The 15,398-nt window shown below is 42.1% G+C and overlaps 1 protein-coding gene across 3 annotated transcripts in view; it reads right to left on the reverse strand.

The window, feature by feature from the left end:
- The window catches only part of LOC123959365 (A disintegrin and metalloproteinase with thrombospondin motifs 7), a 98,122-nt gene that overhangs the window by 80,131 nt on the left and 2,593 nt on the right, over nt 1-15,398 (reverse strand). For all 3 annotated transcript variants that reach the window (XR_006822279.1, XM_046033373.1, XM_046033374.1), the window contains exons 2-4: nt 14,214-14,581; nt 9,137-9,320; nt 7,958-8,157 (exon numbers count right to left, since the gene is read on the reverse strand). Coding sequence is in view for 2 of the 3 variants with exons in the window: in XM_046033373.1 (XP_045889329.1) it covers nt 7,958-8,157; nt 9,137-9,320; nt 14,214-14,581 (752 nt within the window). In the remaining variant the exon portion in view is untranslated. The remainder of the gene's footprint in view (nt 1-7,957; nt 8,158-9,136; nt 9,321-14,213; nt 14,582-15,398) is intronic.

The following is a 15,398-nucleotide window of genomic DNA, read 5'->3' on the forward strand; positions in this document are numbered from 1 at the left end:
CAGCCAGCATGCCTGACAGCTCTTCTTTGCTCCCCACTAACTTTGATTCTTAAACGTTCAAACTATAACCCGATAGTCAATCAGTCTCTATGCATCTGGAAACAGTTCAGATCCCACTTTGGGTTCCAATCTTCCCCGTTGTCCTCCCCTTATAATAGAAACCCAGTATTTCCCCCATCATTGAATAACAATGTCTTTGGGATCTGGCCTAAGAAGGGAATTAGAACAATTAAGGATCTATATGTTGATGGAGTGTTTGCCCCCTTCTCACAGTTGTCTTCAAAATTTAACCTCCCTAAGACCCATCTTTTTAGGTTTCTTTCAGATTTGAGATTTCGTCAGGAAAACTTCTTCACATTTCCCAAGACTCCCGCCCCAAATGCCCCTTGACACTATTCTAAAAAATGAATGTTAATGGTAAGGGAGCTGTGTCTGCACTTTATGACCTCATTACTGGACTCTCTACCCCTTCTGTAGAGAACACGAGACAAAACTGGGAGGACGACTTGGACCACAAGTTTAAAGATGAGGAATGGAAAGAAGTTCTAAGTAGGATTAACTCCTCTTCTATATGTGCTCGTCATAACCTCATACAGTTCAAATTTGTACATCGTATTTATTGGACTAAGGTCAGACTAGCAAAGGTTAAACCGGATATGGACCCTACCTGAGACAGATGTAGGCGAGCCCCTGCATCACTCCTTCATATGTTCTGGCTTTGTCCAAGGCTGATCACTTTCTGGAAATCCATTTTCGATTCTCTGTCAATAGCATTGGGCTCAATAATCAGCCTGTGCCCACTTGTTTCACTTTTTGGCCTAACGCCAAAAAAAACAACTCTCAAAGCTTCAAAAAGGCGCTCTCGCCTTCTCTACTTTAATAGCTAAACAACGGATTCTTCTGAATTGGAAACAAACAAAACATCCACCTACTCATATTAACTGGGTACATGACATGATGAGCTACATTCACCTTGAAAAGATTAGGTATTTGAGGGATAGTAAGCAACAGAAGTTTTGCCTGGTTTGGGAACCATTTATCTCTCACTTTTCCTCTCTTAGTGCTGCTGAGATCACCCCCACTCTACCATCAGCCTCTTCATTTTTAACTTTTGGCTGAGAATCTGGAGACCCCCGCCCCCCTCTTGTTTTTTTTTTATTTATTTATTTATTTTTAATTGTGTGACCATCAAATTTACATATTTCTTCCTTCTTTTATATTTATTTTAATTAATTAATTAACATTTTTTTGTGTATTTACTGTGACTATTGTTAGAATTGCCAGGCTTGGGAATGTTTGTTCTTTCATGTCTTGTACATGTTGTTATTTTAAAATAACAAAAAATAAAGTTCTATAAAAGAAAGATTGAATATCAGTAAATCAGCTGGGACTGATAACATCCCTGGTCATGTACTAAAAACCTTCACCAATCAGCTAATTTTTACTGAATTTTTTAACATTTCATTGTCCACCATTGTCCCTACATCTAAGTCTATAATGCCTAGTCTGAAGAACTACTGCCCTCTGGCAATCACAACCATTCTGATGAAATGCTTTGATAAACTGGTTCTCCACGATCAACATCCCAGCCAGCCTGGACCCTCACCAGTTTGCTTTAAGAACCAACAGATCCACAGACAATAATTAATAAATATAATTTAAGCAATTAAATATAAATATAATTTGCTTTGTAACCTAGAGGGAACTACACACTGCAATTTGCATTTTACAACCCTGTTATAAGATGACAATTTAACTTGTACCTTGAGTTTATTATTCACAAGTAATTCCAGAATTTTTACCAAACAAAAACCTGTATCCTGGTGGCCTTGTGGCATATCATCCATTCGGTCTCTCTCTTCATTTAATGTCACCTGTCTTTTGTCTACTATCAAATACAGGCAATCATGCCCAAAAAAATACTAAACTTAGTTTTAAATAGCCCCATTCTACACCACAATTCACGCAGCGCATAGGCTTTCATTTGTATTTCAGTCATTCATTATGCATAATTCATAACGCACAAAGCACCAGCTTTCCATCCACATTTCAACACAACAAATGTTTTGTTCAATGCCAAAAAAGCATTTCACTGTTTGACTGAAGCTAAAATGCTGTAATACTTATATATTATTTAATATAAATAAATATATAGTATACAAATATAATATAAAGTTTGATGAACTCAAATATACAACCGGGAAACTGCAACAGACAGGACAAGACTAGAGATAGGACCTTATTCTGCGATAAATATAATTGCATTTATAAATAAAAACTTGAGTCTGATTAAAGTTAGTTACTACACAGAGTTGTAAAAGCAACACTCGTACAATACTGGTCACATTCCTTTCATTTTACGAGCAAAATGTCTACACACTAAAACCTTCTGTAGTGTTGTGTAACTGATCCACTTCAGACAAAACAGCTTTAACACACACAAAGACTTATTCATCAAATCTTTGTTTTAGCTGTGATCTCTCATAGTAGTACTCGTTCACAGATATTTGTCGGCACATGTTGTAGCTGAATCAATCATTAAAAGCTTATCAGTAACATTAAACATGCTTTCAATCTATCTTTTTCCACTTTTCTCTATTGTTTATCTTGTGAGTAAAATAGAGCCGCAGCTATTTAAAGCTCAATCAACAATGTGCTGTTGATATTACAGGTTTCCTCTCAAGCCACATGCTGCATATTAAGTTCTAATTTTGAGTCGGTAAATTGAGCTTTATAGATTTCTACTGCATCTTTCTTTATGTCCATGTGATCTTTTTGTTTGCTAACATATGGTTTTAATAAATTTCTCAGAGAAAATACAATAATTAACTATAATCTCACCATGTGAAAGGAAGTTTGGAGCTATTTTTGTGAAAGAGTTTCTAATTCTTTTCAGCCGAGACTGACTGTCCTGGCTGTTAGATGTGTGTAAATTATACCACTGAGTGCATACAGTACATTAGAATACAAAAATATGAACCTCTTGAGAAGTTGACATCTTCCAGATTGCGTCTGTGATGAGACAATGGAGCAGCTGGTGGTCGAGGAAGATGATGCCATTACTTATTGTTTGGAGATGGTTGAAAGGTTGTTTCCCGTGATGCTGTGCAAGATTGTTTTCACAAAACTGATTCATTTGGAGCTTTAAAAGTTCAAAGCTAGAGTGTAGAGGACTCACAAAAAGAACCAAGAGAGGATGTGGGGAATAATGGTTGCTTCCTCTGTGTATTATTGTCTGTTAAGTCAGTTAATCCGTTGGCTTCTCTGTCACTGAATTCCCTTTCCTGACATGTTGTCCTCTGATACCACTTTCAGTAGCTCCGGTCAGAGCAGACATTACTGTATTTTGGAAAAAAACACTTATGTGCTAATCACAGACAAGGAGTCAGTTTACTTAACCTCTAACTATGAGGTAGTAATAACATTTATTGTGAAAGGCTAGGGAGTCATCGTGAAGATAGATGAGAAGAGTTCAATCCATGGCACAAAGATGGAAAAACTGAAAAAGCATCCAAAACATCTGGGAAGGTGTTCGAACATCCTGTAACTTTGCATTCAAAATATCTATTTTTTACTATTCATTTCAATCTATGAAACTATTCTGTAATGTTAGCTTTAATTGTGTAATTCTGTTGCTTATAATAATATCTGCTAATAATTACAAAATGCTTTTTGTATTCACAGAAACTTAACATGTTATCATATTTATGTCTACACATTCACATTGATTATTATTAGTTCAATTGTTGTATTCGGCTGGGAGTATTTCTGTATTTACTACTTGGCAGTGTGTTTCTGTAAGGCATGTATGTGTCTAAAGCTCACTAAATAACGCATTATATACACTGTGACGACAGGACTCTAGGAAGTCACTCCCAGACAAGCAATAGAGAGCCTAAGTCCCTCCCCTTCTGGTGGAACACCAGGGGACCTTATTTCGGAAAAAGATTTTACGGTAGTCAATGGCAAGGAACAGCAAATATTTTGATCCCGTTTGAATTGTGCCCACATATGAAGTTTGTCATTTTAAAAGATACATTTTAAAGTCAAGAAAGTCGCAATTTGTTGTAATACTGTTGAGGTATAAGACTGTGAAAATACATAATTACAAAGACCAAAAACCCAAAAGTTGCGTATGTGACATCGTAACTGTTTCTGTCAATGACTGATGCTAATGTTACTGAAGCTAACGTCTTTCGGGAGGATGATGTGATAAAAGGAGTTGTTGGAGTAAACACATCAGGTGAGATATATTTCAGCATGGAACATAGCTAAGTACCCCTTTGAGGGAACTCGAACTGCGGCGGTGACGACACTATGGGAACGCCTCTGGGTGTGGCAGGGCTGAAACATGAATGAAACTACTCCAATCCTATTGGTGTTGCTAGAACGGTAGCGTGTGACGGCGTAACTGGAGGCGTATATAAGCACGCCAGCACACAGGACACATTAGCTCTTTTCTATTCAGCAGGCACTCTGGCATGTTTAGAAAGACTACAAGTATCCAACTCTTACCTGGAAGGATGGCAGACAGAGAGATGGCTGGTGAGCAATTCAGGAGATGTGTTTTCCGGTGCCCACGTTACATCACGGCGGGTGACACTCATGCCCTGTGTGTTTCCTGTTTGGGGATGCCGCATGCCCAGGCAGCTCTCAAGGGGGCTGCTTGCGGCCATTGCGAGGCCCTGCCCCTGAGGGTGCTGAGGTCCCATGCGGCTCTCTTCTCCCAAGACGGCAAGATGCGCTCTCCCCGTGGATCGGGCCCGGCGGGCGCTGAGGCAGCGCGGCGGCTTCAGTCATGGGGCTCCCAGCGCGACATCTCTGACGGCATCGGGATTGCCGAGGCTTCCCGTGTCTCGTCTGCTGACTCCGACTCCCCTCGGTCTCGTTCGGGAGCCCGCTTCGCGGATTCTCCCGCTCGAGGTATGAGCAAGGAGAGGCTGCAGCTATCCAGCTCTGAGGAGCTGGATGTGCTTAGCATCATGGAGGAGGAAGACTTCCGGGAGAGAAAAGCGGAGCGTCATCAGTCGGTGCCCAGCTATGACGAACTCCTAGAGGTGGTGACGCGGGCAGTGAGCAAGCTCCATCTCGACTGGCCGCAGGATGTACCAGAGACACATGCTACGAGCAAACTGGATGAGCGCTTTCTGCAGCGCCGTGCGCCGCCTCCGCACCATTCTCTGCCGTTTTTTCCAGACTTGCATAATGAGTTTGCAAGTCCTGGGATTAGCCCTTCTGAGCTCGTCTGACTACTCCCCCGCTCCGGGTCTATAGCGACGTAGCGGGAAGGGGTTTGGCTATGAGATGATGCCCCGGGTTGAGCTCAGGCAGGGGGCGCAGGTATCCCGCCGCGACGCTTGGGACACGCTAGCCTCCAGCAAGCACGCGCCATTCTGCCTGCTCCGAGGGGCCGTAGTCGGCAGGCGCTTTGGCTCGCATACCATGGGCTGTCGGGAAGGATCTCCCTGGCGGACCTCTACTTCAGGGTGCCCCCGGGGAACCACGCAAGACCTCGGCCACCAACCCCGAGGGGCTTCCCACGACAGGTGTCAAAGGAAGCGGGGGCCCCCCTCCCGAGAGGAGGAGACCGAGGTCCCCCCCCTCATCGCAGCTCAGGAAAGCTATTATCCCGCTGCATCGACACCAGGGACGCGCTGGCCTCCAGCAGACACATGCCTATCTGCCTGCCCCGAGGGGCCGCAGGTGGCAGGAGTTTTCGCTCACATACCGTGGGTTGTCGGCGGAGTTTCCCTGGCGGAGCTCCGCTTCAGGGTGCCGCCGAGGGCCGATGCAGAACACCGAATCTTGAAGAGAGTCGCACAAGAATGGCGGAGCCTTGCGAATATTTCCACATGGGTCCTGTGCACCATAGTAGATGGCCCGGCCACCCGTTTTCAACGGGGTGGTCTGGACTGCAGTGCACTCAAGGCGGAGCCAGGTGTTGGAACAAGAAGTTTTCTCTCTACTGAACAAGGGGGCCCTAGAACGCATACCCCAGCCAGTCAGGGAGTCCGGGTTCTACAGCCGGTACTTCATAGTTCCCAAGAAGGACGGAGGATCGCATCCTATTTTAGATCTACGGCTCCTGAACAAATCTCTGAGGAGATTCAGATTCAAGATGCTCACCATCCCCGCCATCGTCAGTCAGATTCAATCCGAGGATTGGTTTGTCACGATAGATCTACAAGACGCATATTTCCACATCTCCATCCGTCCCTATCACAGGAAGCTCCTGAGGTTCGCCTACGGGGGCATGGCATACCAGTATTGGGTTCTCCCGTTCGGCCTAGCACTCTCTCCTCGCACGTTCACCAAATGTATGGATGCAGCTCTGGCCCCGATGAGGCTCCAGGGCATCCGCATACTGAACTACATCGACGATTGGCTCATTCTGGCCCAGTCTCGAGAGTTAGCGGTTCGGCATCGAGATGTTGTCCTCGCCCACCTTCGGCGTTTGGGGCTGCAGCTCAACATTAAGAAGGGCGTGCTGACACCCGCCCAACAGACTACGTTCCTAGGGGTGGTGTGTAACTCGATGACGATGCGGGCCCACCTGTCGTCTGCACACGTCGGGTCCATTGTGTCCTCAGTAACAAGGATAAAGCCAGGCCGCTCCATCACTGTGAAAAACTTTCAGAGTGTTGGGTCCCATGGCAGCAGCGTCCAGCGTAATCCCGTCTGGCCTGCTGCACATGAGAGCCCTGCAGTGGTGGTTAAAATCCAAGGGATTCTCCCCGAGGGGAAATCCGTTCCGTCTGATACGGATTACGAGCAGGTGCCTTCGTTCCCTGTCAGTATGGAAGAAACCTTGGTTCCTGTCCCAAGGGCCCGTGTTGGGAGCGTCATGTCCCCGGACAATTATTTCGACAGACGCCTCACTCATGAGATGGGGCGCGATCATGGACGGCCGCTTCGCGAGAGGCTCCTGGGAGGAGCATCATTTCTCTTGGCACATAAATTGCTTAGAAATGTTGGCGGTTTTCAGAGCTCTGAGGAGTTTTCTGCCCGCTCTCCGCGGTCGCCACGTCCTTGTCAAGACCGACAGGACCTGGAGTTCCTACAGGACCGTTTCTCTGCTGGCCTTTCCCCATTTACACTCAAGGTATATGTGGCTGCCGTGGCGGCGTTCCACACCCCTCTGAGTGATGGGCCTCTGGGGAGGCTTCCACTGGTCGTGCGCTTCCTCCGTGGAGCCCGGAGGATAAGACCGGTCGGTCCGCCACACCTCACCCCGCCTGGAGTGCCTTGCTTCATAGAAAAGGGCTAATGTGTCCTGTGTGCCGGCGTGCTTATATACGCCTCCAGTTACGCCGTCACACGCTACCGTTCTAGCAACACCAATAGGATTGGAGTAGTTTCATTCATGTTTCAGCCCTGCCACGCCCAGAGGCGTTCCCATAGTGTCGTCACCGACGCAGTGTCTCGTTCCCCTTCTCAGGGAACAAGAGTTACATACGTAACCCGGGACGCTATCTAGGTAGTAGTAATTTTAGCATTACCGCGCTAACATGTTGCTGATGTATATTGTGGGAGATGTTACCATTTTACAACAAACTGTGACTGATAAAAAGATAAGTTGTCTCTCGCCATTGACAACCATACATATTTTTCCAAAATAAGGTCCCATGGGCCGGAAGCAAAAGCGAGTGACTTGGGCTTTCTATAGTTCCATCAGCACTTAGTCTTTACGCTAAACTAAGCTAACTGCCTGCTGGCACAAAATTCACATTTAGCCTGTAGACATAAGAATGGTATCAATATTTTTTATCTATTACTCAGCAAGAAAGCAATATTTCTTCAAATTCTGAGAGAATCAAATAGGTTGAAACGGTTATAATAAGTATAATATGATAATAAGTAATTATCAACCATTGTATCAACTGTTGTTTAAAATTAATAATTTAAACAACATGGATTTTGATGAATGGAAATGTCACTGTTAATGCCACATACTTACAATGTTCATGACAGCGAGGACGTAGCTTTCCACAGCTTTGCTCCCATGATACTCCACCATTTTAGGGTCAGCCACCACCAGCGTTTCCACCCACTTCTCTTTGCTGACTGAACGTTGATGAATTCTCCTCCTCCTTCTCTGCTGGCGGTGCTCCCATCGCTCCCGCTGTCTTTCAATGTCTTCAAAACTTTGATGGGAATCTGGAGATAGAAATAGACATTAAACTAACTTTCTGACTGAGGCACAGTGTGTGCCAACATAGCACACCAGGTATGACTTTTAACTTGCCAGATAGATTCTACTGTACAGTATATAGCCTACCTGTTTTTCTTGGATCAAGGCCTAGACCATCCTCATGGCCTCTCTGCTTTTATTATTCTTGCTCTCCTTAAAATCTCCTATCTAAAATATTAAGTTGAAAATGTAAGTGACCTAGATGTTTAACGTCCACTGTTTGGAATACCGCTTTCTATCTGAATACTAATCATTTGTAATTATCACATACTGGAGCCTTATCTTATATTGCATAATTACATACATTCATCCGCTCTTTTTGCACTCCCTTTGGCACTGTCATCATCTATCCATCCATCTATCTCTATTTATCCATCCATCCATCCATCTCTATTTATCTATCCATCTGTATATAACTGCGCTGATACGTTGTACTTCTAATTCTGTGAGCAGTTTTATTCACATCAGCAGTTGCGCGCAAAATAAAATGAAAATTTAATACCTTAGCTTTATTGGTCCTTTAAAGTCTTAAAACTACCACTTAGTCACACAATACTGCACTGATGTCTGGAAAACAGTTTTTTTTGAGCAATTCACATGGCAAAAGCAGTTCAAATTCCTATCAATGTATTCATAAGCTCAAAGCACATATTCTTGATCTTGGCCTGCAGATTATTAACCAGAAACAGCCTCATAAGAGAGAGAGACAACAAAATTTGATCGTCATTATATTCATTCCTGTCATTCAGTGCTCAGTGTCTCATGTAATCAGTGGATAAGTCCTAGCATAATGTTGGCTCTTTAAACAGACTGATTCTAACGTGCTATCAGACTGTATGTTATTACTCAATTAAGAACGAATAGCAAGAGGTCAAGTTTTGAGTATTGTAAAACTAAAGTGGCACTTTCATGACATGTGTGGGTTATGAGAAAAAAGTGATTTACTTTTGATTCCACATGTGCCATTGACAGCTTGCTTCCCTGAGATGGGCTGTACGACTGGACTCCAGGAGGGAGGGGGCGCATGGCGTTTGTAGATGGCATGGGCTTGTGGTGCTGAGGCCTCATCGCTCGACTTCTCCAGAGGCTGAATAAAAAACTCTTCATCAGACAACTTGAACAGTCCTGTCTGAAGAAAAGAAGGGATGCAAGTCAGTTTTCTCTTCATCTCTTTAAATATTTCATTGTGCTCTAGAATATTGCGATGGGTATTTCTCAACATTCTCTTAGGTTTTACAGGCCAAGTCGTTATCCAATTAACCAAGAAAATAACCAGCAGAATGATAGATAATGAAAATTACTGTCAGTTGCACCCTATATCACCTATGTACCCCAACACAGGCTTTATAATACAATATTTCCACACTGCAATATTCACAAAACAAGTACAGATATGTTTATACTTATTAATTATTAATGCATTTTTTTTGCTGACTAGTTTCATATTGAGAATGTTTTAATGTGACGATGCTGCTATGCAAACTCATCTCATCCTGCAGTTAGAAACAGTATAAACAGCCTGATGTCTTAAATTGCTGTAGATATCCAGGGTGTAACTGATATAGGGGAGATATCTGATGTCACATAAATTACTGCACATGCTGGGGCAGTGCCAAAACCTAATTCCAGAAGCTCCCTGCTTTTTCTGTTGACCATCCTTGCCCTATATTTAATTCTTGTCCACCTTCTGCTCCCATTAACTTGCCCTCAGCTGTCACAGAGTCACACAGTTCCGCCGAAGCTCAGGGAGGAGGGCTCATGCTACAAAATACATACAGTTCCATATGGGGAAAGTCAAGTAGATCTCTTATAGACTGAGCCCCTCTGCTCTGTAAATAACTTCATCCTTGCACTCAGTTTGTTTGTGTGTGCTGTTGTCTCTGCATCACTGTCACCAACAAAACCTCTAAAACATTTATTTTACCAGTGACTTGCAGTTGAGTTCTTACATTATTGTATTTTTAGCCTGACCCAAACATTGCAGGAATGTGGCACACCTTATACACCCTGATGGAAATATACATATTTATCAGCGGGTGTAAATAAAAATCCTATTTATTTTCAACAGCTTCAACAAATTTTCTGGGGCTCACCTGGCGTTAGATTCCTGTATATGTATATATACATATATATATATATATATATATATATATATGTTTCATAAAGAATAAGATGACAACGGCTTTTGTACACTATTACATACGTATGTGCATGTCTGTACCAAAAAAGAGGGTTTGAGGGATATTGACGGATGACCATAGATTTGCACAATGCTATTTTTTTTTATGTTTAGGACACTTAAGAATCAGTTTTGGTTTGTGATGACAGTGAGCACATTGCAAGAAAGCACAATGAGACAAACATATATGATTAAAATAAATATACTGGTAATTAGTGGGTCTGAGCATATTGTGTTTGTAGGTGGCTGATTATGAGAAAAGTTGATGCCAACAAGGAGAGCAATAGTGCACCACACATCATGTCAGGGTATGTTTCTATTCATCCATGGAGGGTTAAATGAAGGGCAATGTGACATAGTAGTACTGGTTGCCTTTTCAATGTGCGCCCATGAATTTTGGAGGTGTTCTTCAATTACTGGCATGCTCCAATAAAATTCATCACACGATCAACTTGGTAGCTTGGATGGTCTTCAAAGAGCAAAAGAGTGTTAATAAAGGTTGACATGGACTCATAACTTTATGTGAACAGCTCTAGTCGACAAACAGGTTAAAAGGATTGCCAAGCACTTGTTTTCTGCAATGCCTCGAAAAACAATGGCAATCTGACATTTTTATTCCTATAATTCCCCCCATAATTACATAACAGCAGGTGACACATTCATGAGTTTCAGGTGAGATTAATCTCCTTCCACTAATGGTCCAAACCCCGGCTGACCAAAGGGCCCCTTTAGTGAGGTGACGGCTTTGATGCGCAACTACCACATGATAATGAGGCTAGAAAGGGTAGATACATGATACCTCTTGGGAAGGATATATGGATGGTATTCATCATTTGAATAGTTACACAGTTTACAGTCATTTTTAAAGAATAAACAACTGCTTTATTAAAGATACACTGCTTATCAATAATGATATTACTTGCATGTTGTACTGTACCACCACATATTCTGGCAAAAAGGCTTCTGGATGACAACAGTTTAGATCTATGGATTCCTAACTTCCTCAGTAATCGGTCACAGAAGGTTACGATGGGAGCTGCTGCTCCAATGCGTGCATACCAAATACTAAATACCCACAGGGCTGTGTATTATCTCCAGGGCTTCTTTATTTGTAAATAAATATGTCAGTTATTACTAGTTATTTAAGAAAATATTTAATTACATATTTTTTAAACTGTCAATGACTGAGAATAAAAGTAATTCTAAAGTAGTTCTGACTCATGCCACAGTGCATCTACAGGAAGAGTTTAAATACTTATCTGAGTCGCAAAGCAATAAAGCAGGTCTAAAACCCTATACACACAAAAGTACCTTTATATCATAATAGAATAAAGTGCTCCCACTTACATTTACTAATAACAGATTCCTTTTCAAGTGAACTTTTTTAACTCATTATGGCTTCAAAGATAAAGCAGATGAGATCAGCACTCATGCTTTAGAACATTAATACACGCACACTGGCTACTTTAACAGGTACACCTGCTCATTAAACAGTCCTCCAAACAACAAACTGTAATTCTTTAGCTCCATAAATAAAAGGTTCCAGAAAAAAACGACAGTCAAAGAAATATTCAAATAATTCGCAAACACAAAGAAACCTCAACAACATAGAAATAATCTGCAGGGCTCTCTCTCCTCAAATGACATCAGCATTCAACACTCCTCCTTCTCAAAGACACAAGTGTAAAACGTGATTAATGAAAGACTAAAAAACATTAATGCTCATCTAATGTTTGCCAAAAGCTTTGGATAATCTTCAGTAATACTGACAAATGTCCTACAGTGCAGTCTCTAAATATTGCGACAGTGACATAGTGTTCACAAGTTTGGCTCTGTTCTCCAGGACATCAGATTTGAAATGAAAGAATGGTGATGAGGGTAAAGTGCTGACTTATCAGCTCTAAGGTCTAACTGAAAACACATTTCACCCCTTTTGCAGTCAAAAGAACGTCAGAGATTATTTTGAACATTTAAGTAGGTTTACATGTTGTTACTACTATTATTGCTAGCTAGTGAACTGGAATTAATAGTGCACTTTTCCCTGCTCATGTTTGTTTGGTGGCTCGTTCAACAAGCTAAGGTCAAGGACAAGACATGTTCGTGTTTATAGTTACAAGCTCTCTATCTATGTAATTTGAGAAAGAACAGTATTCTGTTGAAATAATACAAATATAGAGGGCACAATCATGAAAAACATATAGTATAAAATATTAATTATTATTCTTTCTCAAAGCATATAAGTATGCTGAAAAAAAACCGAAAAACAGAACATCATTTAGTTCAATTCAATTTAGTTTCAGTTAGAGTGTATGAGTAACATCCATACTAAGTGAGCAGGTCCCATCATTTTAGGACAATGATCCCTAATGTAAAGACAAAGCAACCAAGGAGTCTTTTAGGGACAAACAAGAAATTTCGTCAGTCGTCTGACCTCAATTAAGCTGATCATGTGTTTTACTTGCTGTAGACCAGACTAAAGGCAAAAAAGAAACAAGCAAGGCTTGAAGCTGACTGCCGTACTGATCCACCAATGTGGATATTATGTATCTGCTGATGTGTGTGGGCTGTAGACTTCAGAAAGTGAACGCCTGCTAATTAACCATTGATTACAAAATAAAATGCCTTTTAAGTTCATTTTTGAGAGTCAACTTAATTTTGGTCTCTTCTAAAATTGGGTGAAAACAAAAGTGTGGATTAGTGCTTGTGTTCTGGAGTGTGTATGGTAAGGGACTACTTCTCCTTTGACCTCTAGTTGAGCAGTTAGTCCAGTGAATCATGCAGCGGCAGCTTAATATGTGCAGACAGGGTCAAGATGTTCGGTTCATATTCAGCTAAACATTACAGTTGGTAAGATGTGTGATCTATAAGACTCTAATTGCCTTGTTATATATTTGTGTACGATGTTGTGATTCCAGCCTATCAGAAGCAGCTTTTGTTTTGAGATTTTTGTGCACAACCACACTTACAGTTAACAGAGAAAGGTGCAGTGAGCAAAAAATGTGCAGACTTCAAACCAAGGTTAGACACACGTAAGCCAACAGGAAGAACATAAGTCTGCGGGGAGCAGAAAAGAATCTATGAACACATATAGCCTTGAAGCAGAGGGGATATAGCAGCAGGAGACCTAGCCTTGTTCCACTCCTGACAGCTTACATGAAAATCATGGCAGTACAGTGGGGAAAGGATTACCAAAAAAAGTGAAATAATTGCCACTCTCCTGATTGTGGGCCATTAAACCTCTTATGATGTGGAGAGAGTAGGCCTTAAAAACATTAATCCATGGATGGTGTCAAAGGTGGTGGTGCACATGCAATGATCTCTCCACCTTTGTATCTATTCGATTTGAGTGTTCCCCAAAAGACAATGCAGTAACTTACCTTATGTTGGAATATAATTGTGACCCTAAAACTAAAGTGACTCCACTCAGTAGTCTCCACATTCTTTAGATCTCTACCCAATAAAGCTACAGATGGAGTAAAGTTTGCAGGATGGATTTGCAGCTAAATATCTGCAGGAAGTTTTAGCATGGATCAAAATCTCAAGGTTTCCAGCATCTCACTGAATCCATACCTCAAACTAGTCATGTCGATATACAGCACATGACTGTGCTTTTCAGCAGACATGTCACAGTAGGAAAAGATTGTCCCAGTAAGCCACAACAGTGTGACAGTGACCCAGCATGCACAATACCAGGACCCTAAAACTGATACAGTAATATTAACTACTTCTTACACACTTAACTAAGCTCTGAATACAGCCTTCTGCTGCAGCTGACACCCCTGCGTTTAACTTGAAAAGCATTTGAACAACTTCCACGGGACTTCGAGCTTTTAAGTTACTCACCAGTCCATCGCAGGTGCTTATGGCTGCGCTTCCTTTAACAGTGGCCCCATCCCACACTTCACCTAAGAAATGGCACTGAGAGGATCCAGGAGGATGGATCCGGGCTCCATCCAGGCCACCATACCTCCTCTCCGTCAGGAAGCCTGGAGCCAGCAGGTTTGGGTTGAGGGTGAGGTTAAAGTGCAAACTGTGGTCAGCATGCCAGAACTGGTAAAAGACTCGATCAGAGTCCGCTGGTCCCCCTGAGGCTTCCCGGCGCTGTACACGGCGAGCATGGTGAGACAGGAAGTTGGACAGGAAGTGACCTCTGGCATCCACTCTAGTAGGGTGAACCACTTCATACTGAGGCAGATCCTTCAGAGATCTCTCTGTCAAAGCCATGGTGGGAAGAGAAGATGTAAGAGGAGATAGATTAATAAATCATGGGAATGGGGAGGGCAATTAAATAATTAAGTGGCTATAAAGCTGTAAACAAAACTGTGGAAACTATAAACAAACCCATATGGTGTCAAATCTGACTTTGAATACAGCTGCAGTGTATACAGTGCCTGTCAGACGACCGCTGCTTCAAGCTGGATTCTTGTCTCCTATCCTCCTTTTACTTTTCACTCTCATCTACAGCAGGTTTATAAAGATGGTGAAATTCATTCCTCTGATAACAAAAAATACTCCATTATTTCCTGTGATCTGGAATAGCTGAATCAGCAGCATGAAAGGAAATGTGAGAAACATCTCCCTCTGTGAGCAAGGGTAAAGAAAATGAAGGGGGATTACCAGCAGTCTGCTCTTCTCAATTCTATATATACACGGCCTCATTGTGGCCAGCTGATGGGAACAATATTACTGACGACAATAGTGCACATTTGGCCCACAACATTCATTCAAACATCTCAAGTTTATTTTTCAGTGGTGAATGAGTCTTGCTCAACGTCCCATATCTTAATTTAGTCCATCACACTGAAAAATCAACATTTATGTTTAGGATGCCTTTTCATTAGACTCACTTACATTTGAGGTGTAGCTAGAAAACAACATTTGAGGTGTAGCTAGAAAATCAAGTGGCTGGGAATTTACATATGAAACTACATATATACACAGATGTTTTTAAAAGATCGTGACCACATTTTTTAGAACAGAAGTTACTTTAGGCCTATTTAAAATCCTGGAGCAGCACTGTATGTACTC

Source organism: Micropterus dolomieu, linkage group LG20 (genome assembly GCF_021292245.1).
Source record: "Micropterus dolomieu isolate WLL.071019.BEF.003 ecotype Adirondacks linkage group LG20, ASM2129224v1, whole genome shotgun sequence".
NCBI classification, from domain to species: domain Eukaryota; kingdom Metazoa; phylum Chordata; class Actinopteri; order Centrarchiformes; family Centrarchidae; genus Micropterus; species Micropterus dolomieu.